Below are 17,448 nucleotides of genomic sequence, written 5' to 3'. Positions count from 1 at the left end.
AATACACTAAACACATCATAAAGCTCTATAATAAAAAAAAAAATTAAATACACAAAATGCATCATAAGGCTAAATAATAATAATAATAGTAATAATAAAAATAATTGAAACAACTAATCATAAGGCTCTATAATAACTAGGAAAAGAAATACACAAAATGCATTATAATGCTCTATAATAAAAAAGAAAAAACTGAAATACACAAAATCGCATCTTAAGGCTCTATAAATAAAGAAAACAAGGAAAAAAACAAAATACACAAAACACATCATAAGGCTCTATAATAGAAGGAAAACAAAATGAAATACACAAAATGCATTATAAGGTTCTATAATAAACAAAGAAGAAAACCCTCCAAAAACTATGAAATATACAGACTATATAATAAAACATTTAAAAAAAAATATGAAGGCTCTATAATTAAAGAAAAAGAAAAAAATGAAATACACAAAAAAGGCATTATTAAGGATTTATAAGTAATAAAAACAAACAAACAATGAAATACACAAAGAAAAATAAAAGAAAACAAAATAGTCAAAAGCTTTGGAGAAAAAAAAAAAAAAAAAAAAAATTGGAGGGAAAACATGGAGCCACCACAAATGTAATGACTAAAATGGGAATTCTTAATATTTTAAACCTCTAAGGGCACAGCTACTTTTTTTTTTTTCGGATAACAAGCTACACACACACACATATATATACACAAATATATATGTATATATTAATATATAATATATATATATACACACACATATACGTGTGTGTGTGTGTGTGTGTGTGTGTGTGTGTGTGTGTGTGTGTGTGTGTGTGTGTGTGTGTGTGTGTGTGTGTGTGTGTATGTATGTATGTATGTATGTATGTATGTATGTATGTATGTATGTATGTATGTATGTATGTATGTATGTATATATATATATATATATATATATATATATATATATATATATATATATATATATATATATATATATATATATATATATATATATATATATATATATATATATATATATATATATATATATATATATATTTGCCTCTGTCTGTCTGTCTGTGTCTGTCTCCAAAATTGTGTCCTTACGGTGACACAAAGCTGATTGGCCGCTGGGCTCGCCATGGCCCCGCCCCCCCGCACGGATTGGCCGCTCGCCCAGGCAACTCGCCCACGCCCCGCAATGCATGTTCGCTCTGGCCCCGCCCCCCGCACGCATTCCCCGAACTGACCGACACGGAGCCACGACTCCCAAGTGAGTACTGTACCCCCAGGAGCCCACATCAGCGTACGCCGCCAACCCAGCCGACACATACCCTCGCATTGCTGGGGTTTCCGCCGTATGCTGGTGTGGGCTCCCGTGCGAGCGGGGGACGAGATACGCTGGTAACCATGGTAGTAGCATAGTTACCAGCGCATCAAGGTCCTGCAGCGGCGGAACATACACACACACACACATATCAGATCACACTCACTCTCACACACACCTCACACACACACACACATCACATCGCATCCACACACTCACAACATCCTGGGATATCGCTTGCTTCTCGGCGGCGATACTGTGGAGTGAACTTCCAGAACCTGCCGGAGGATCACATGGCCAGAAGCATGTGGTATCTCCGGATGTTGTGAGTGTGAGCGCGTATGTGCAATATCGTCAATGTGTGCGTGAGTGTATGCGATCGGGTGTGTGTGAGTGTATGCGATCGGGTGTGTGTGAGTGTATGCGATCGGGTGTGTGTGAGTGTATGCGATCGAGTGTGTGTGTGTGTGTGTGTGCGCGATCGGATCTGTGTCGGCAGAGGAGCACGGCGTGCTGGAGGAGGCTGGGAGGAGAGAGGCTGATCCTGGGGAAGGCTGGGAGGGGGAGGCTGAGAGAAGAGAGGCTGATGCTGGGGGAGGCTGAGGCTGAGGCTGGGGTAGGCTGGGAGGAGAGAGGCTGATTCTAGGGACAGAAAAGGCTGATGCTGCGGGCAGAGAGGCTGATGCTGCGGGCAGAGAGGCTGATGCTGCGGGCAGAGAGGCTGATGCTGGTGCAGCATGGCGGATGGAGCACGATGGGGAGTGCGCAGCATGGGGGATGGAGCACGAGGGGGGGTGCGCAGCATGGGGGATGGAGCACGATGGGGGGTGCACACCTCCCCCAACACACACACACACACACACACACACACACACACACACACACACACACACTGGGAACCACAAACACCGCCCTACACAGACACCCACACACACAGATAACGCTGCACACACACAACACCCAACACACAAACACCGCAGCATACATAAATATACGCACATACCGCACAACACACAGCGCTCCACAAAACATACCTCCCCCCAAAACACACCACACACACAACACTACAGACACACAGCGCTCCACAAACAACGCAACACATACAACACCGCTCTCACCCCCCGCCACACCCAGAACATGTACAGTGCCCTACACAAACACTTGGTAACTACACACAACAACATCTATATTATAAACAAAAATCATACATGAACTACACAATACGTAAATTCTAGAATACCCGATGCGTAGAATCGGGCCACCTTCTAGTATAATATATATATATATATATATATATATATATATATATATATATATATATATATATATATACATATATATATATATATATATATATATATATATATATATATATATATATATATACATACACATACATATAAGCAAGCATTGTTGACCTTAGGGAGATCAACATATCCACTGCGGAGACACCATCACGTGTTTCTCAACGCAGTGATTCTAGAGCAAAGCCCTCTAGGAAGTATGCAAATGAGAAAGCCGCGGAGACACCATCACATGTTTCTCAACGCTGGCAGGAAACTAGCCAGGTCTTTCACCGGGAAGGAACAACCACGGGAAGGGCAGTCTCCAGTCAAGGAGACCACCTATACCAAACATGGTATCCATCCACAGACAGCCGTTTCGGGGTATTTGCTCCTCATCAGTGTGGAGTAGGAATCTGGCTAGTGGGAGCAATGCCTAGTAAAAGACTACTTAAGCAAGCATTGTTGTTCCTTCCCGGTGAAAGACCTGGCTAGTTTCCTGCCAGCGTTGAGAAACACGTGATGGTGTCTCCGCGGCTTTCTCATAATATAATATAATATAATATAATATAATACACATACATACATACATACATATATATACACACACACACACACACACACACATTATATATTATACACACACACATATATATGTATATACATTATATATGTATATATAATGTATATACATATATATGTATATGTGTGTATATAATATATAATGTGTGTGTGTATATATATATATATATATATACACATACACACACATACATACATACATACACACACACATACATATATACATACACATTATATAATATACATATATACATACGCACACATATACATACATGCATACACACACACATACATATATACATACACATTATATAATATACATATATACATACGCACACATATACATACATGCATACACACACACACACACACACACACACACACATCTATATCTATCTAAATAAATTTTTATTTATTTATTTTTTAATATGTATATCATAGCATGTTTTGAATGAATACAAACAAAGGCAAAAGAATTGCTTGGGCAGGCCGAAGGGAGAAGAAAAATAATATTTCTCCATTGCTTTTTGTTTAGGATCTTATTATGGTGCAGTTCTCCAGGATTGCAGCAGATAAATATAGGGGTTTTTTATGCTTTACTACTTTAATGAAACAAAAAATAAATACATTTTGGGTTTGGTCCTCGCATTTTGACATAAAAGGGAGTGGTTTCTCTTTGTGGATGGCGTTCTATGGGGTTTCTTGTTTGAGCGGCTAATTGGAGTTTTTATTATGGCAATTAGTACTCTGGCACACACACAACTTTTATTCCTTTTCTATGGAGGCAAAGTGGTAAAAGATAAAAAGTGCAGTTCTTGTATTTTTAACCAACTATTTTTTTTTCTTTAAAATATAAGAACAAAATTTAAAAAAAAAAAAAAAAAGTTGCTTGGGGGAGGGTGGGTGACCTTTTTCTTAATCCTTTATTCCAGTTTTCCTTTGTCTGCAGCCGCTGTCCGCTCATCGCTGGCACAACGCTTTGGAATACTTGGTGTAACACTGATGGGTGATGATGCCTTGTAGAAGTGACTGGCACCCAATGAGCCCCATCCCCCAGCAGCGCCTCGTATACGGATACAGACGGCAGAATTGTGCGCCCTTGTATCCCAAGGGGCTGACACTGGAAGTCCTTCCTGCCGGGATCAGAGTTCTCTGATGCCAGCAGTTTCGGCAGGAGCCCGGCTGTGTGTAAGTCACACTCCACCCGCCATCTCCTTAGTACAGAGCACCACAGTCAATTATGGCAAATTCTGAGGATGTACCATGGATGTTTGAGATAGGAGCATACAGTCAACTCTGCCGATTATGCGGGGTTTTATGCTTTGCAGCTAATAGGATTGTCAGACCGAAAAATATGGTGCTAAAACAAGTGAAAACTTACTTTAAACTCAATCTATAGTGAGAATTCCCAAAACAAGCTGATTAAAATAATAACTGAACCTCTTAGACCGGATGAGGCTGATGTACTCACTTTCAAAATCTACACCAGAGTGGCCGTATAATTACAATATTAAAATTAGTACAGAAAAAAAGTGAGAGCGCTCATAAGTCCAAGTGTATTCAGTCTCCACTCACCCAACCTGACTGAGAAATGTGAGATCCCTGCAGCTGCGGGGAGGAGGGACACTGAGGAGCTGTAAACCAGGCTTACTGTGTGGATACGCAGCAGCTGCAGGGAGGAGGGACACTGAGGAGCTGTAAACCAGGCTTACTGTGTGGATACGCAGCAGCTGTGGGGAGGAGGGACACTGAGGAGCTGTAAACCAGGCTTACTGTGTGGATACGCAGCAGCTGCGGGGAGGAGGGACACTGAGGAGCTGTAAACCAGGCTTACTGTGTGGATACGCAGCAGCTGCAGGGAGGAGGGACACTGAGGAGCTGTAAACCAGGCTTACTGTGTGGATACGCAGTAGCTGCAGGGAGGAGGGACACTGAGGAGCTGTAAACCAGGCTTACTGTGTGGATACGCAGCAGCTGCGGGGAGGAGGGACACTGAGGAGCTGTAAACCAGGCTTACTGTGTGGATACGCAGCAGCTGCGGGGAGGAGGGACACTGAGGAGCTGTAAACCAGGCTTACTGTGTGGATACGCAGCAGCTGCGGGGAGGAGGGACACTGAGGAGCTGTAAACCAGGCTTACTGTGTGGATACGCAGTAGCTGCTGGGAGGAGGGACACTGAGGAGCTGTAAACCAGGCTTACTGTGTGGATACGCAGCAGCTGCAGGGAGGAGGGACACTGAGGAGCTGTAAACCAGGCTGATCGTGCTGACATTCAGCTGCAGGAAGAGAAACTGAGGCGCTCTCAAACAGGTTAAGTGCGCCGAAATTCAGCAGCTGCAGGGAGGAGGGACACTGAGGAGCTGTTAATTAGGTTGGGTGCGCAGAAATTCTGGGGTGTAGGGATACTGGGGAGCGGTAAACCAGGTTAGATGCACAGAAATTAAGCAGCTGCAGGGAGGAGGGACACTGAGGAGCTGTAAACCAGGCTTACTGTGTGGATACGCAGCAGCTGCCGGGAGGAGAGACACTGAGGAGCTGTAAACCAGGCTTACTGTGTGGATGCGCAGCAGCTGCCGGGAGGAGGGACACTGAGGAGCTGTAAACCAGGCTTACTGTGTGGATACGCAGCAGCTGCAGGGAGGAGGGACACTGAGGAGCTGTAAACCAGGCTTACTGTGTGGATACGCAGCAGCTACAGGGAGGAGGGACACTGAGGAGCTGTAAACCAGGCTTACTGTGTGGATACGCAGCAGCTGCAGGGAGGAGGGACACTGAGGAGCTGTAAACCAGGCTTACTGTGTGGATACGCAGCAGCTGCAGGGAGGAGGGACACTGAGGAGCTGTAAACCAGGCTTACTGTGTGGATACGCAGCAGCTGCAGGGAGGAGGGACACTGAGGAGCTGTAAACCAGGCTTACTGTGTGGATACGCAGTAGCTGCCGGGAGGAGGGTCACTGAGGAGCTGTAAACCAGGCTTCCTGTGTGGATACGCAGCAGCTGCAGGGAGGAGGGACATTGAGGAGCTGTAAACCAGGCTTACTGTGTGGATATGCAGCAGCTGCAGGGAGGAGGGACACTGAGGAGCTGTAAACCAGGCTTACTGTGTGGATACGCAGCAGCTGCCGGGAGGAGAGACACTGAGGAGCTGTAAACCAGGCTTACTGTGTGGATACGCAGCAGCTGCAGGGAGGAGGGACACTGAGGAGCTGTAAACCAGGCTTACTGTGTGGATACGCAGCAGCTGCAGGGAGGAGGGACACTGAGGAGCTGTAAACCAGGCTTACTGTGTGGATACGCAGCAGCTACAGGGAGGAGGGACACTGAGGAGCTGTAAACCAGGCTTACTGTGTGGATACGCAGCAGCTGCAGGGAGGAGGGACACTGAGGAGCTGTAAACCAGGCTTACTGTGTGGATACGCAGTAGCTGCCGGGAGGAGGGACACTGAGGAGCTGTAAACCAGGCTTCCTGTGTGGATACGCAGCAGCTGCAGGGAGGAGGGACATTGAGGAGCTGTAAACCAGGCTTACTGTGTGGATATAAAAACAGAAGACCAGAAAACCATACTCAAGATATTCCCGGGGGTCCTAAGTGTCTGAGGGCCACACGGGTAGCACAAACTCATAATTAAGCATAAACAAGGAGAACAGACGAGTTTTTAAAGTGCAAAAAGTACATATTTATTAAGGGTGAAGGTGACAAGACTTGTGAGCATTAGTAAAATATATAAGAACCTGGACCACACCAGGGTTTGCATCCATGTAAGGACTATATCGCAGTCATAAAAACAGTCAAGTGCGTATGTACACATAGATATTCTGTGTGAATGATGACATTAACTCATATGGGGCAGTAATATGGTATGTCAGCCACATATGAGACTTTAAATATCCTAGAGGTCACATATAAGGACAGTGTATACCATTACAGCAGTAATATGACAAAAAGATGTGACCACATGGCACACAGGCCGGCAATAACACTTGAATCCGTTAAATCACACCCTTGGTAACAAATAACACTCTCTCATGTGTGGCCAAAACTTGTATATCACATGTAAGGCCTAATTTGCCTGAAAAACCACACATGATAGTAGTGTGTACCAATAAGGCATATTATGTCAATTATTACAACACATTATGAAGATAATCGTAACCATATGGTATACATGCCGGTAGTACAGTGTGTAAAAGGTTAATATACCAAGGGAGGTCCGGAGAATATCCTACATGTGGGGTCACTCCTGGGAACCAGGATATATGCCCATAATTTGCCGGCAAAGATCCAAATGGTATACACCATATGAGACTTACATAGCGTACATAACACAAAAGGTTAGCAATGCAACATCACAGCATATTAAGACAGTGGCTGCGGACAAGTAGTACACACACCAACAGTAATAATACTAAACAGGGTTAATAACCGAGGAGGTTCTGAGGGCTTTCCCTCACATGATGTGATTCCTATAGAACAGGAGTCATACCGCAGACTGCTGGATAAAGTCCGATGTATAGACTGCGGATGTGCACTGGTGGTCCAGGGTCGTGGTCCCCAAGTTGCCCGACGTACGTTTCGATAGAAGTAATCTTATTCTTCTTCAGGGGTAAGGGGTGCCATGGTGTGCAGTCCAAACTTGCCGGTTTTTAAATGGAGGCGCCGATTTGCCGTACCCGGAAATCACGCAGCGGCGCATGCGCAGATCCATCCAGCAGATCTCGCGTGAAGAGACGCCGTCAAACCAAACTGCGCACGCACGGGAGCGGGGATGCGTCACCATAGCTCCCGCGCGTGCGCGAGGTACCAGACAGCGGCAACAGCACGGAGATGAGCAGAGGACCTGGGCATGCGCACATGAATGCCGGGGACGGACAAATCAAATGCAATGATGGTAAACATTTACTTTGCAATTAAGGGGGCACCATACAAAAGGTTATTCCAAAATGTCCATGTGCTTAAATGAAAATTTTGCCTATAAATAAAGGGAAAACCAAATACAAAAACCAGCATTAGAAAAGTACTTTTCTAATGCTGGTTTTTGTATTTGGTTTTCCCTTTATTTATAGGCAAAATTTTCATTTAAGCACATGGACATTTTGGAATAACCTTTTGTATGGTGCCCCCTTAATTGCAAAGTAAATGTTTACCATCATTGCATTTGATTTGTCCGTCCCCGGCATTCATGTGCGCATGCCCAGGTCCTCTGCTCATCTCCGTGCTGTTGCCGCTGTCTGGTACCTCGCGCACGCGCGGGAGCTATGGTGACGCGTCCCCGCTGACGTGCGTGCGCAGTTTGGTTTGACGGCGTCTCTTCACGCGAGATCTGCTGGATGGATCTGCGCATGCGCCGCTGCGTGATTTCCGGGTACGGCAAATCGGCGCCTCCATTTAAAAACCGGCAAGTTTGGACTGCACACCATGGCACCCCTTACCCCTGAAGAAGAATAAGATTACTTCTATCGAAACGTACGTCGGGCAACTTGGGGACCACGACCCTGGACCACCAGTGCACATCCGCAGTCTATACATCGGACTTTATCCAGCAGTCTGCGGTATGACTCCTGTTCTATAGGAATCACATCATGTGAGGGAAAGCCCTCAGAACCTCCTCGGTTATTAACCCTGTTTAGTATTATTACTGTTGGTGTGTGTACTACTTGTCCGCAGCCACTGTCTTAATATGCTGTGATGTTGCATTGCTAACCTTTTGTGTTATGTACGCTATGTAAGTCTCATATGGTGTATACCATTTGGATCTTTGCCGGCAAATTATGGGCATATATCCTGGTTCCCAGGAGTGACCCCACATGTAGGATATTCTCCGGACCTCCCTTGGTATATTAACCTTTTACACACTGTACTACCGGCATGTGTACCATATGGTTACGATTATCTTCATAATGTGTTGTAATAATTGACATAATATGCCTTATTGGTACACACTACTATCATGTGTGGTTTTTCAGGCAAATTAGGCCTTACATGTGATATACAAGTTTTGGCCACACATGAGAGAGTGTTATTTGTTACCAAGGGTGTGATTTAACGGATTCAAGTGTTATTGCCGGCCTGTGTGCCATGTGGTCACATCTTTTTGTCATATTACTGCTGTAATGGTATACACTGTCCTTATATGTGACCTCTAGGATATTTAAAGTCTCATATGTGGCTGACATACCATATTACTGCCCCATATGAGTTAATGTCATCATTCACACAGAATATCTATGTGTACATACGCACTTGACTGTTTTTATGACTGCGATATAGTCCTTACATGGATGCAAACCCTGGTGTGGTCCAGGTTCTTATATATTTTACTAATGCTCACAAGTCTTGTCACCTTCACCCTTAATAAATATGTACTTTTTGCACTTTAAAAACTCGTCTGTTCTCCTTGTTTATGATTACTGTGTGGATATGCAGCAGCTGCAGGGAGGAGGGACACTGAGGAGCTGTACACCAGGCTGATCGTGCTGACATTCAAGCTGCAGGTAGAGACACTGAGGATCTATCAAACAGGTTAGGTGCGCAGAATTCAGCAGCTGCAGGGAGGGGGGGACACGGAAAAGGTAATAATTAGGTGCACAGAAGTCCTGAGGAGAGAGGGACACTGAGGAGCTGTCGAGCAGGCCAGTGGGTAGAGACTGAGATTACACTTTCATGAAAGATTACACAGCCTTTCCGAAAACGCTTTGCAGAGTAAGTACACCAGTCCATCAGGTTTAGAGATCTTTTCATGCACACAGCTTATGTGAAATCCAGTGATGGCTTTTTTTAAAGAATGTTTCACAGACATAAAATGGGTCGATGTGCTAAATATCCCACAGTACAGAAGTGTGCCCGACTGTAAAGCTACGCACAGCCATGGCCGGGTCAGTCCTCGGCCTGGTGTTATGGTATTCTGTATTCTCTGATGAGCCGCATTCTCTGGGTAATAGTCATTATAATTCCTAATTATCACACAAACACTTCTACAATAGACAACAAAAAAAACAACAAGACCGGCCGGGGCGAGCCTGCCATAATGAGGCTACTTCTCCGCACTTTCATGTGACAATCATCGCTCGCTGTCATCAGCCTCTTTACCTTCCTTCTGATGAGTAACAAAGAGAACTTCTCCGCTGTGATCGATGAAGACCGACTCCAGACATAAGATGGCTGCAAGACAGGAGCAAACAACGTCAGCGACACATCGGGAGCCCGAGGAACCAGGACAGGACTGACCGGCCAGACTCCTCTGGAGAGGATCACATGCACATATATACACAATGGCTGCAATGCTTCCATAACCACGGAGGACACCGATTACTGACACCAGTCACCTATTATTTCTCAGAATCCTAAACCATGTGGTGGATCCGTGTCTTCCCCTGCTTCCTTCTATTATATTACCACCATGTTACCATTACCCACTGCTCCTACATTACAGAAGGTGGCATCTGTAAAAAACAGTGCTTCACTCACCCTCCCCGGGTCTAGTGCTGAGTCTCCACCACTGCACCAGCGTCCATTATCTGCAGTGCTGACGTCAGGTCGACAGCACTGAACGCAATAAGTGAGCTAAGCGCTCAGGCAATGACAGACAATGGGAGACTCCATGCTGGACCTGGGGTGGAGGAGTAAAGCAGACTTTTTTGGGAAGGAGTTTTATTTATCAAACCAAAAAAACCTTTAAACCACCTTCCACTACATGACAAACTATTATGCCATGGAGCAAGTGCAGGAGTATGGGAGTATGGAGAGAGCTCAAGAGTGAAGCCCTCTAAATACACGGCAGGTGCCGCCTGTGTTATACAGCCAGCATCTGCCTCTGACAGCTTGCTCTGATTGCGGCTTTGTAACCTCTTCAATGCAATCGTCAATCACGGACCATAGCATTTCAGTTGCGCCAGTTTGGTTGGTGACGTGGTCACAAGGTGCCCATAGATTATCAGTCACCGGAGGCCTACAGAAGGCCTTTATTACAGCCGTGTTGGTGATTTCAAAGGACTGTGGTTTTTGACATCTATTCAAATACTGTATTTCTGCAGTATATAGTACACGTGATTAATGAGTACAGTCATGGCCAAATGTTTTGAGAATGCTACAAATATTAATTTTTACAAAGTCTACTGCTTAAGTTTTTCTAATGGCAATTTGCATATACTCCAGAATGTCATAAAGAGTGATCAGCTTAACATCAATTACTTGCAAAGTCAATATTGGCTAAGAAAATGAACTTTAACCCCCAAAACACATTTCAACATCATTGCATTCCAGCCTTAAAAGGAGCAGCTAACATTGTTTTAGTGATTGTTCCATTAACACAGGTGTGGGTGTTGATGAGGATAGGGCTGGCGATCAATCAGTCATGATTAAGTAAGAATAACACCACTGGACACTTTAAAAGGAGGCTGGTGCTTGGTATCATTGTTTCTCTTCAGTTAACCATGGTTATCTCTAAAGAAACACGTGCAGCCATCATTGCTCTGCACAAAAATGGCCTAACAGGGAAGAGTATCGCAGCTACAAAGATTGCACCTCAGTCAACAATCTATCACATCATCAAGAACTTCAAGGAGAGAGCTTCCATTGTTGCCAAAAAGGCTCCAGGGCGCCCAAGAAGGACCAGCAAACGCCAGGACTGTATCTTAAAACTGTTTCAGCTGCGGGAACGGACTACCAGCAGTGCAGAGCTAGCTCAGCAATGGCAGCAGGCTGCTGTGAGTGCTTCTGCATGCACTGTGAGGCGGAGACTGCTTGAGCAAGGCCTGGTTTCAAGGAGGGCAGCAAAGAAGCCACTTCTCTCCAGAAAAAACATCAGGGACCGACTGATATTCTGCAAAAGGTACAGGGAGTGGACTGCTGAGGACTGGGGTAAAGTCATTTTCTCAGATGAATCCCCTTTTCGATTGTTTGGGACATCTGGAAAACAGCTTATTAGGAGAAGAAGAGGTGAGCGCTACCACCAGTCTTGTCTCATGCCAACTGTTGAGCATCCTGAAACAATTCATGTGTGGGGTTGCTTCTCAGCCAAGGGAATCGCACCACTCACAGTCTTGCCTAAAAACACAGCCATGAATAAAGAATGGTGCCAGAATGTCCTCCAAGAGCAACTTCTCCCAACTGTCCAAGAGCAGTTTGGCGCCCAACAATGCCTTTTCCACCATGATGGAGCCCCTTGCCATAAAGCAAAGGTGATCACTAAATGGCTCATGGAACAAAACAGAGATTTTGGGTCCATGGCCTGGCAACTCCCCAGATCTTAATCCCATTGAGAACTTGTGGGCAATCATCAAGAGACGGGTGGACAAACAAAAACCAACAAATTCTGGCAAAATGCAAGCATTGCTTATGCAAGAATGGACAGCTATCAGTCAGGATTTGCTCCAGAAGTTGATTGAGAGCATGCCAGGAAGAATTGCAGAGGTCCTGAAGAAGAAGGGGCAACACTGCAAATATTCACTTGCTGCATTAACTCATTCTGTCAATATAACCATTTGGTCTTATAATATGATTGCAATTATATTTCTGTATGTGATGTAAACATCAGACAAACACAATTAAAAACCAGAGGGCAACAGATCATGTGAAAATATAATTTTGGTGTCATTCTCAAAACTTTTGGCCATGACTGTACATATCTAAGGTGACTGAAAAATGCAGTACAAATAAATAAAACAATAAAAAAAAGTTTTAAATACTATAAAAAAAAATAAAAAGCCCATAGATCATAACAGTCACCGGAGCTCTACAGAAAGCCCTCATTGCTGCCATGTTGGTGCTTCAAAAGGAGGACTGTGATTTTTGCTATGTATTGCAATACTGTATTACTGCAATATATAGTACATGTGATTAATGAGTACATATCTAAAAGGGACTAAAAAGTTCAGTACAAATAAATAAAAACAAATTTTAAAACTAAAAAAATAAAAATGGAATATTTTGAACTACACCCTCTCTGAAGTTTAAAAAAAAATAAACTAAAAATAGGTTTATACAGTAGCAGTGTCTGTAAATGGGTTAAACATTATGTACCCCATTAGTATAACATCTGAGAGCAAAATAAAAAAAATAAATAAAAAAATTGCAATATGAAGGTGATTAAAAAGTGACAATAAAAACAACTCGCCACAGCCTTAAGCCACTAAAATTAAAAAAAAAAAAACTTTTTTTTTTTTTTTTTTTACAAGTTTGGTATCGCCGTAATGGTGCTGATCCGGAGAATAAAGCTGTCAGATCAATTTTGCTGCTATATGAACGCTGTAAAAAAAAAAAAAACAAAAAAAACCAAACCTCAAAAATAATGGCGTTTTTAGTAACTTATATGGTAAAAAGAATAATGCCTATCCAAGAGGGTGAGCGTTTATTTTTTTCTTACATCAGCCACGTATCGTATTCTGGAGAATATCAAATTTATAGAGAATCTAATAACCTGGGACCCGTCCACTGGGAGGAATTCATCATACACATTTTTCCCCCCCAAATTGAGACACAACCCCTCCATCTGCTGCTGTCACTGGCAGCTTTCACGTCTGATCCGGAGGCCGCTGATAAGACAATGCCGTATAGTGGATCTGCCAAACTGCCCACAATGGTTTCCACACAGCCCAGATCCAGACTCGCGCTGCTGCAATTACATCAAAATGACTGTATCATCTGCCAGCGAGAAGCGTCTATTGTGCGAGGGGCACAAACGGCCTCTGTCAGCGAATTACTGCAGGACTCCAGTAATGAGGGGCTTGTTCTGTGCCCGGGTTGTGTTCCTGGGGATGACGACATTGGACATAAAGGAGAGCGACAGTGATTGAGGACATGGCTGTCCAGCACATAAAATCCCCACATCCTGTGCCCTAGGGACATATGTATTAAAGGGCTTGCCCAACATTGCAATTCATATGCCTCAACTAAATAAAGGGGGATGCAGAAATGTGGTGCCTCTCCAATGACCTCTCTGGCATCATCATCATCTCCCCCGGACAGCTTCATCCTCAGGATTAGTACTGGAAGCCGGGACACCAAGTGATCTACGGACATACCCAAATGGAACATTTAGGGAACCCCTTAGAATATTTCAGCAGGACCGTTCAGCTATCCAATATTTATAGAGGAGTTTTGACTCTTTCCCAATTGAGAAGAAAATCGGGTCAGGCATGTTGACTTTCCACATGTCCGATCATGCCAAGCTCTTGGGAGATTGGCCGAGAGTGTCAGATAGATCATTCCCCATTGCCCATTAAAGGGAATCTGTCAGCAGGTTTTTGCTATGTAATATGAGGACAGCACATTGTAGAGGCTAAAAAACAAAAATCAACTATGCCTCACTTTCAGGCTGGGTGCTGTTCACTTAAAACTAAAGGCTTCATCACCTAGTGATTATCATTGCTGGACTAGAATGTCACGCACATGGCAGTTTAGCTCGCCCCCTCCCCTGATTGACACCTCAATGTGCAATCTCTACAGAGAGCCTGGTGCAGGCGGGGACAGTGCTCTGCTACATGGCTAGATGTAAAAAAAGAGAATTTTGTTTACTTACCGTAAATTCTTTTTCTTATAGTTCCGTATTGGGAGACCCAGACCATGGGTGTTTAGCTTCTGCCTCCGGAGGACACACAAAGTACTACACTCAAAAGTGTAGCTCCTCCCTCTGAGCTTATACACCCCCTGGTAGCCAGTCCTAGCCAGTTTAGTGCAAAAGCTGAAGGAGAATAGCCACCCACAAGTAAAAACAGAGCAAGAACCGGAACAACCGGAGACTCTGTCAACAACAGCCGGTGATAACACGCAGAACAAGAAAGTGGCAACAGGGAGGGAGCTGGGTCTCCCAATACGAAACTATAAGAAAAAGAATTTACGGTAAGTAAACAAAATTCTCTTTTTCTTTATCGTTCCTATGGGAGACCCAGACATTGGGACGTCTCAAAGCAGTCCATGGGTGGGAAATAAATAGAACAACTAAGAAGTAGGCAGAACCTAACTTCACAAGTGGGCGACAGCCGCCTGAAGGATGAGTCTGCCCAAGCTCGCATCTGCCGAAGCATGAGCATGCACTTGGTAGTGCTTTGAAAAGGTATGCAGGCTAGTCCAAGTGGCAGCCTGACAGACTTGTTGAGCCGCAGCCTGGTGCCTGAAAGCCCAAGAGGCACTGACAGCTCTGGTCGAGTGTGCCTTGATCCCCGGCGGGGGAGGCACCTGAGAACACTGGTAGGCGTCCGAAATGGTCGACCTAATCCAACGGGCTAAGGTCGGCTTAGAAGCAGAGAGGCCCTTGCGCCGACCTGTGGTTAGCACAAAAAGAGAGGTGCACCGCCTAAGAACAGCGGTGCGAGACATATAGATCCGGAGCGCACGCACCAGATCCAAAGTATGCAACGCTTTTTCAAAGCGATGAACAGGAGCCGGACAAAAGGAAGGTAGGGTAATGTCCTGGTTAAGGTGGAAAGGAGAGACCACTTTAGGAAGAAAGTCCGGAGTCGGACGGAGAACCACCTTGTCTTGATGAAAAACCAAAAAAGGTGACTCCGAAGAAAGCGCAGCCAAATCAGACTCTCCTGAGGGAAGTTATGGCCACTAGAAAGACCACTTTCTGTGAAAGACGAAACAAAGAAACCTCCCTAAGAGGCTCAAAGGGGGGTTTCTGCAAAACCGTGAAGACCAAGTTAAGGTCCCAGGGATCCAAGGGCCGCCGGTAAGGCGGAATGATGTGAGACGCGCCCTGCATGAAGGTGCGGACCTGAGCCAGCCGGGCGAGACGCCGCTGGAACAGCACTGACAGAGCTGAGACTTGTCCCTTAAGAGAGTTAAGGGACAGTCCCAGCTGCAGACCGGACTGTAGAAAGGACAGAAGGATCGGCAAGGAAAATGGCCAAGGAGGATGGCCGGAAGAGCGACACCAGGAAAGGAAAATTTTCCAAGTCCTGTGATCGATCTTGGCGGAGGAAGACTTACGGGCCCGAGTCATAGTGGAAATGACTTCAGGAGGGATACCAGAAGTCGTCAAGATCCAGGACTCAAGAGCCACGCCGTCAATCTCAGAGACGCAGAATTCTGGCGGAAAAACGGACCTTGTGAGAGAAGGTCTTGACGGTCCGGAAGATGCCACGGCACCTCTACGGACAGAAGAAGCAGGTCTGGGTACCAAGCTCGCCTGGGCCAGTCCGGAGCAATGAGGATGACTCGACGGCCCTCCAGTCTGATCTTGCGCAGAACTCTGGGCAAGAGCGCTAGAGGGGGAAACACGTAGGACAGACGAAACTGGGACCAGTCTTGGACCAGAGCGTCCGCGGCGAATGCCTGAGGATCGTGGGAGCGAGCCACGTAAACCGGAACCTTGTTGTTGTGACGGGATGCCATTATCGGGATGTCCGGAGTGCCCCACTTGCGGCAGATTGGCTGAAACCCTGCCGGATGCAGGGACCACTCGCCGCCGTCCACGGTTTGACGGCTGAGATAATCTGCCTCCCAGTTTTCCACGCCTGGGATGTGGACTGCGGATATGGTGGACTTGGAGTCCTCCGCCCATTGGGGGATGCGTTGTACCTCCAACATTGCCAGGCGGCTGCGTGTCCCGCCTTGGTGATTGATGTAGGCAACTGCTGTCGCATTGTCTGACTGGACTCGGATGTGCTTGCCCGCCAACAGGTGGTGAAAGGCTAGGAGAGCTAGAAGCACAGCTCTGGTTTCCAGCACATTGATCGAGAGGACTGACTCGGACGGAGTCCAAGTGCCCTGCGCTCGGTGGTGGAGATATACCGCTCCCCAGCCGGACAGACTGGCATCCGTGGTGAGAATCACCCAGGACGGGGTCAGGAAGGAGCGCCCCTGAGACAGAGAGAGGGGCCGAAGCCACCACTGAAGAGAGCTCCTGGTCTGTGGCGACAGAGCCACTAACCTGTGCAAGGAGGAAGGCCGCTTGTCCCAAGAGCGGAGAATGTCCAGCTGCAGGGGACGCAGATGGAACTGGGCAAAGGGAACAGCCTCCATTGACGCCACCATCTGACCCAGCACCTGCATCAGGTGCCTGATGGAATAACGGCGGGGCCTCAGCAGAGCGCGGACCGCCAGTTGGAGGGACTGCTGTTTGACTGAGGGCAACTTCACAAGTGCCGGCAGAGTCTCGAACTGCATCCCTAAGTACGTGAAACTCTGGGTCGGAGTCAGAGTGGATTTGGGAAGATTGACAATCCACCCGAATTGGGCTAGAGTGGCAAGAGTGAGCGAGACACTCCGCTGACAGTCTGCGCTGGATGAAGCCTTGACTAGAAGGTCGTCCAGGTAAGGAATCACTGCCAACCCCTGTAGG

General features: G+C 45.8%; 1 protein-coding gene across 1 annotated transcript in view; it reads right to left on the bottom strand.

The window, feature by feature from the left end:
* Positions 1-17,448, bottom strand: part of KNDC1 (kinase non-catalytic C-lobe domain containing 1) — a 218,366-nt gene that overhangs the window by 141,081 nt on the left and 59,837 nt on the right. The window contains exon 8 of the mRNA XM_075348552.1: positions 10,254-10,325. Within this exon, the coding sequence (XP_075204667.1) occupies positions 10,254-10,325 (72 nt within the window). The remainder of the gene's footprint in view (positions 1-10,253; positions 10,326-17,448) is intronic.

This window comes from Anomaloglossus baeobatrachus, chromosome 5 (genome assembly GCF_048569485.1).
Source record: "Anomaloglossus baeobatrachus isolate aAnoBae1 chromosome 5, aAnoBae1.hap1, whole genome shotgun sequence".
NCBI lineage: Eukaryota > Metazoa > Chordata > Amphibia > Anura > Aromobatidae > Anomaloglossus > Anomaloglossus baeobatrachus.
Note: the sequence above shows the minus strand (reverse complement) of the source record. Positions and strands in the feature narration are given on the sequence as shown.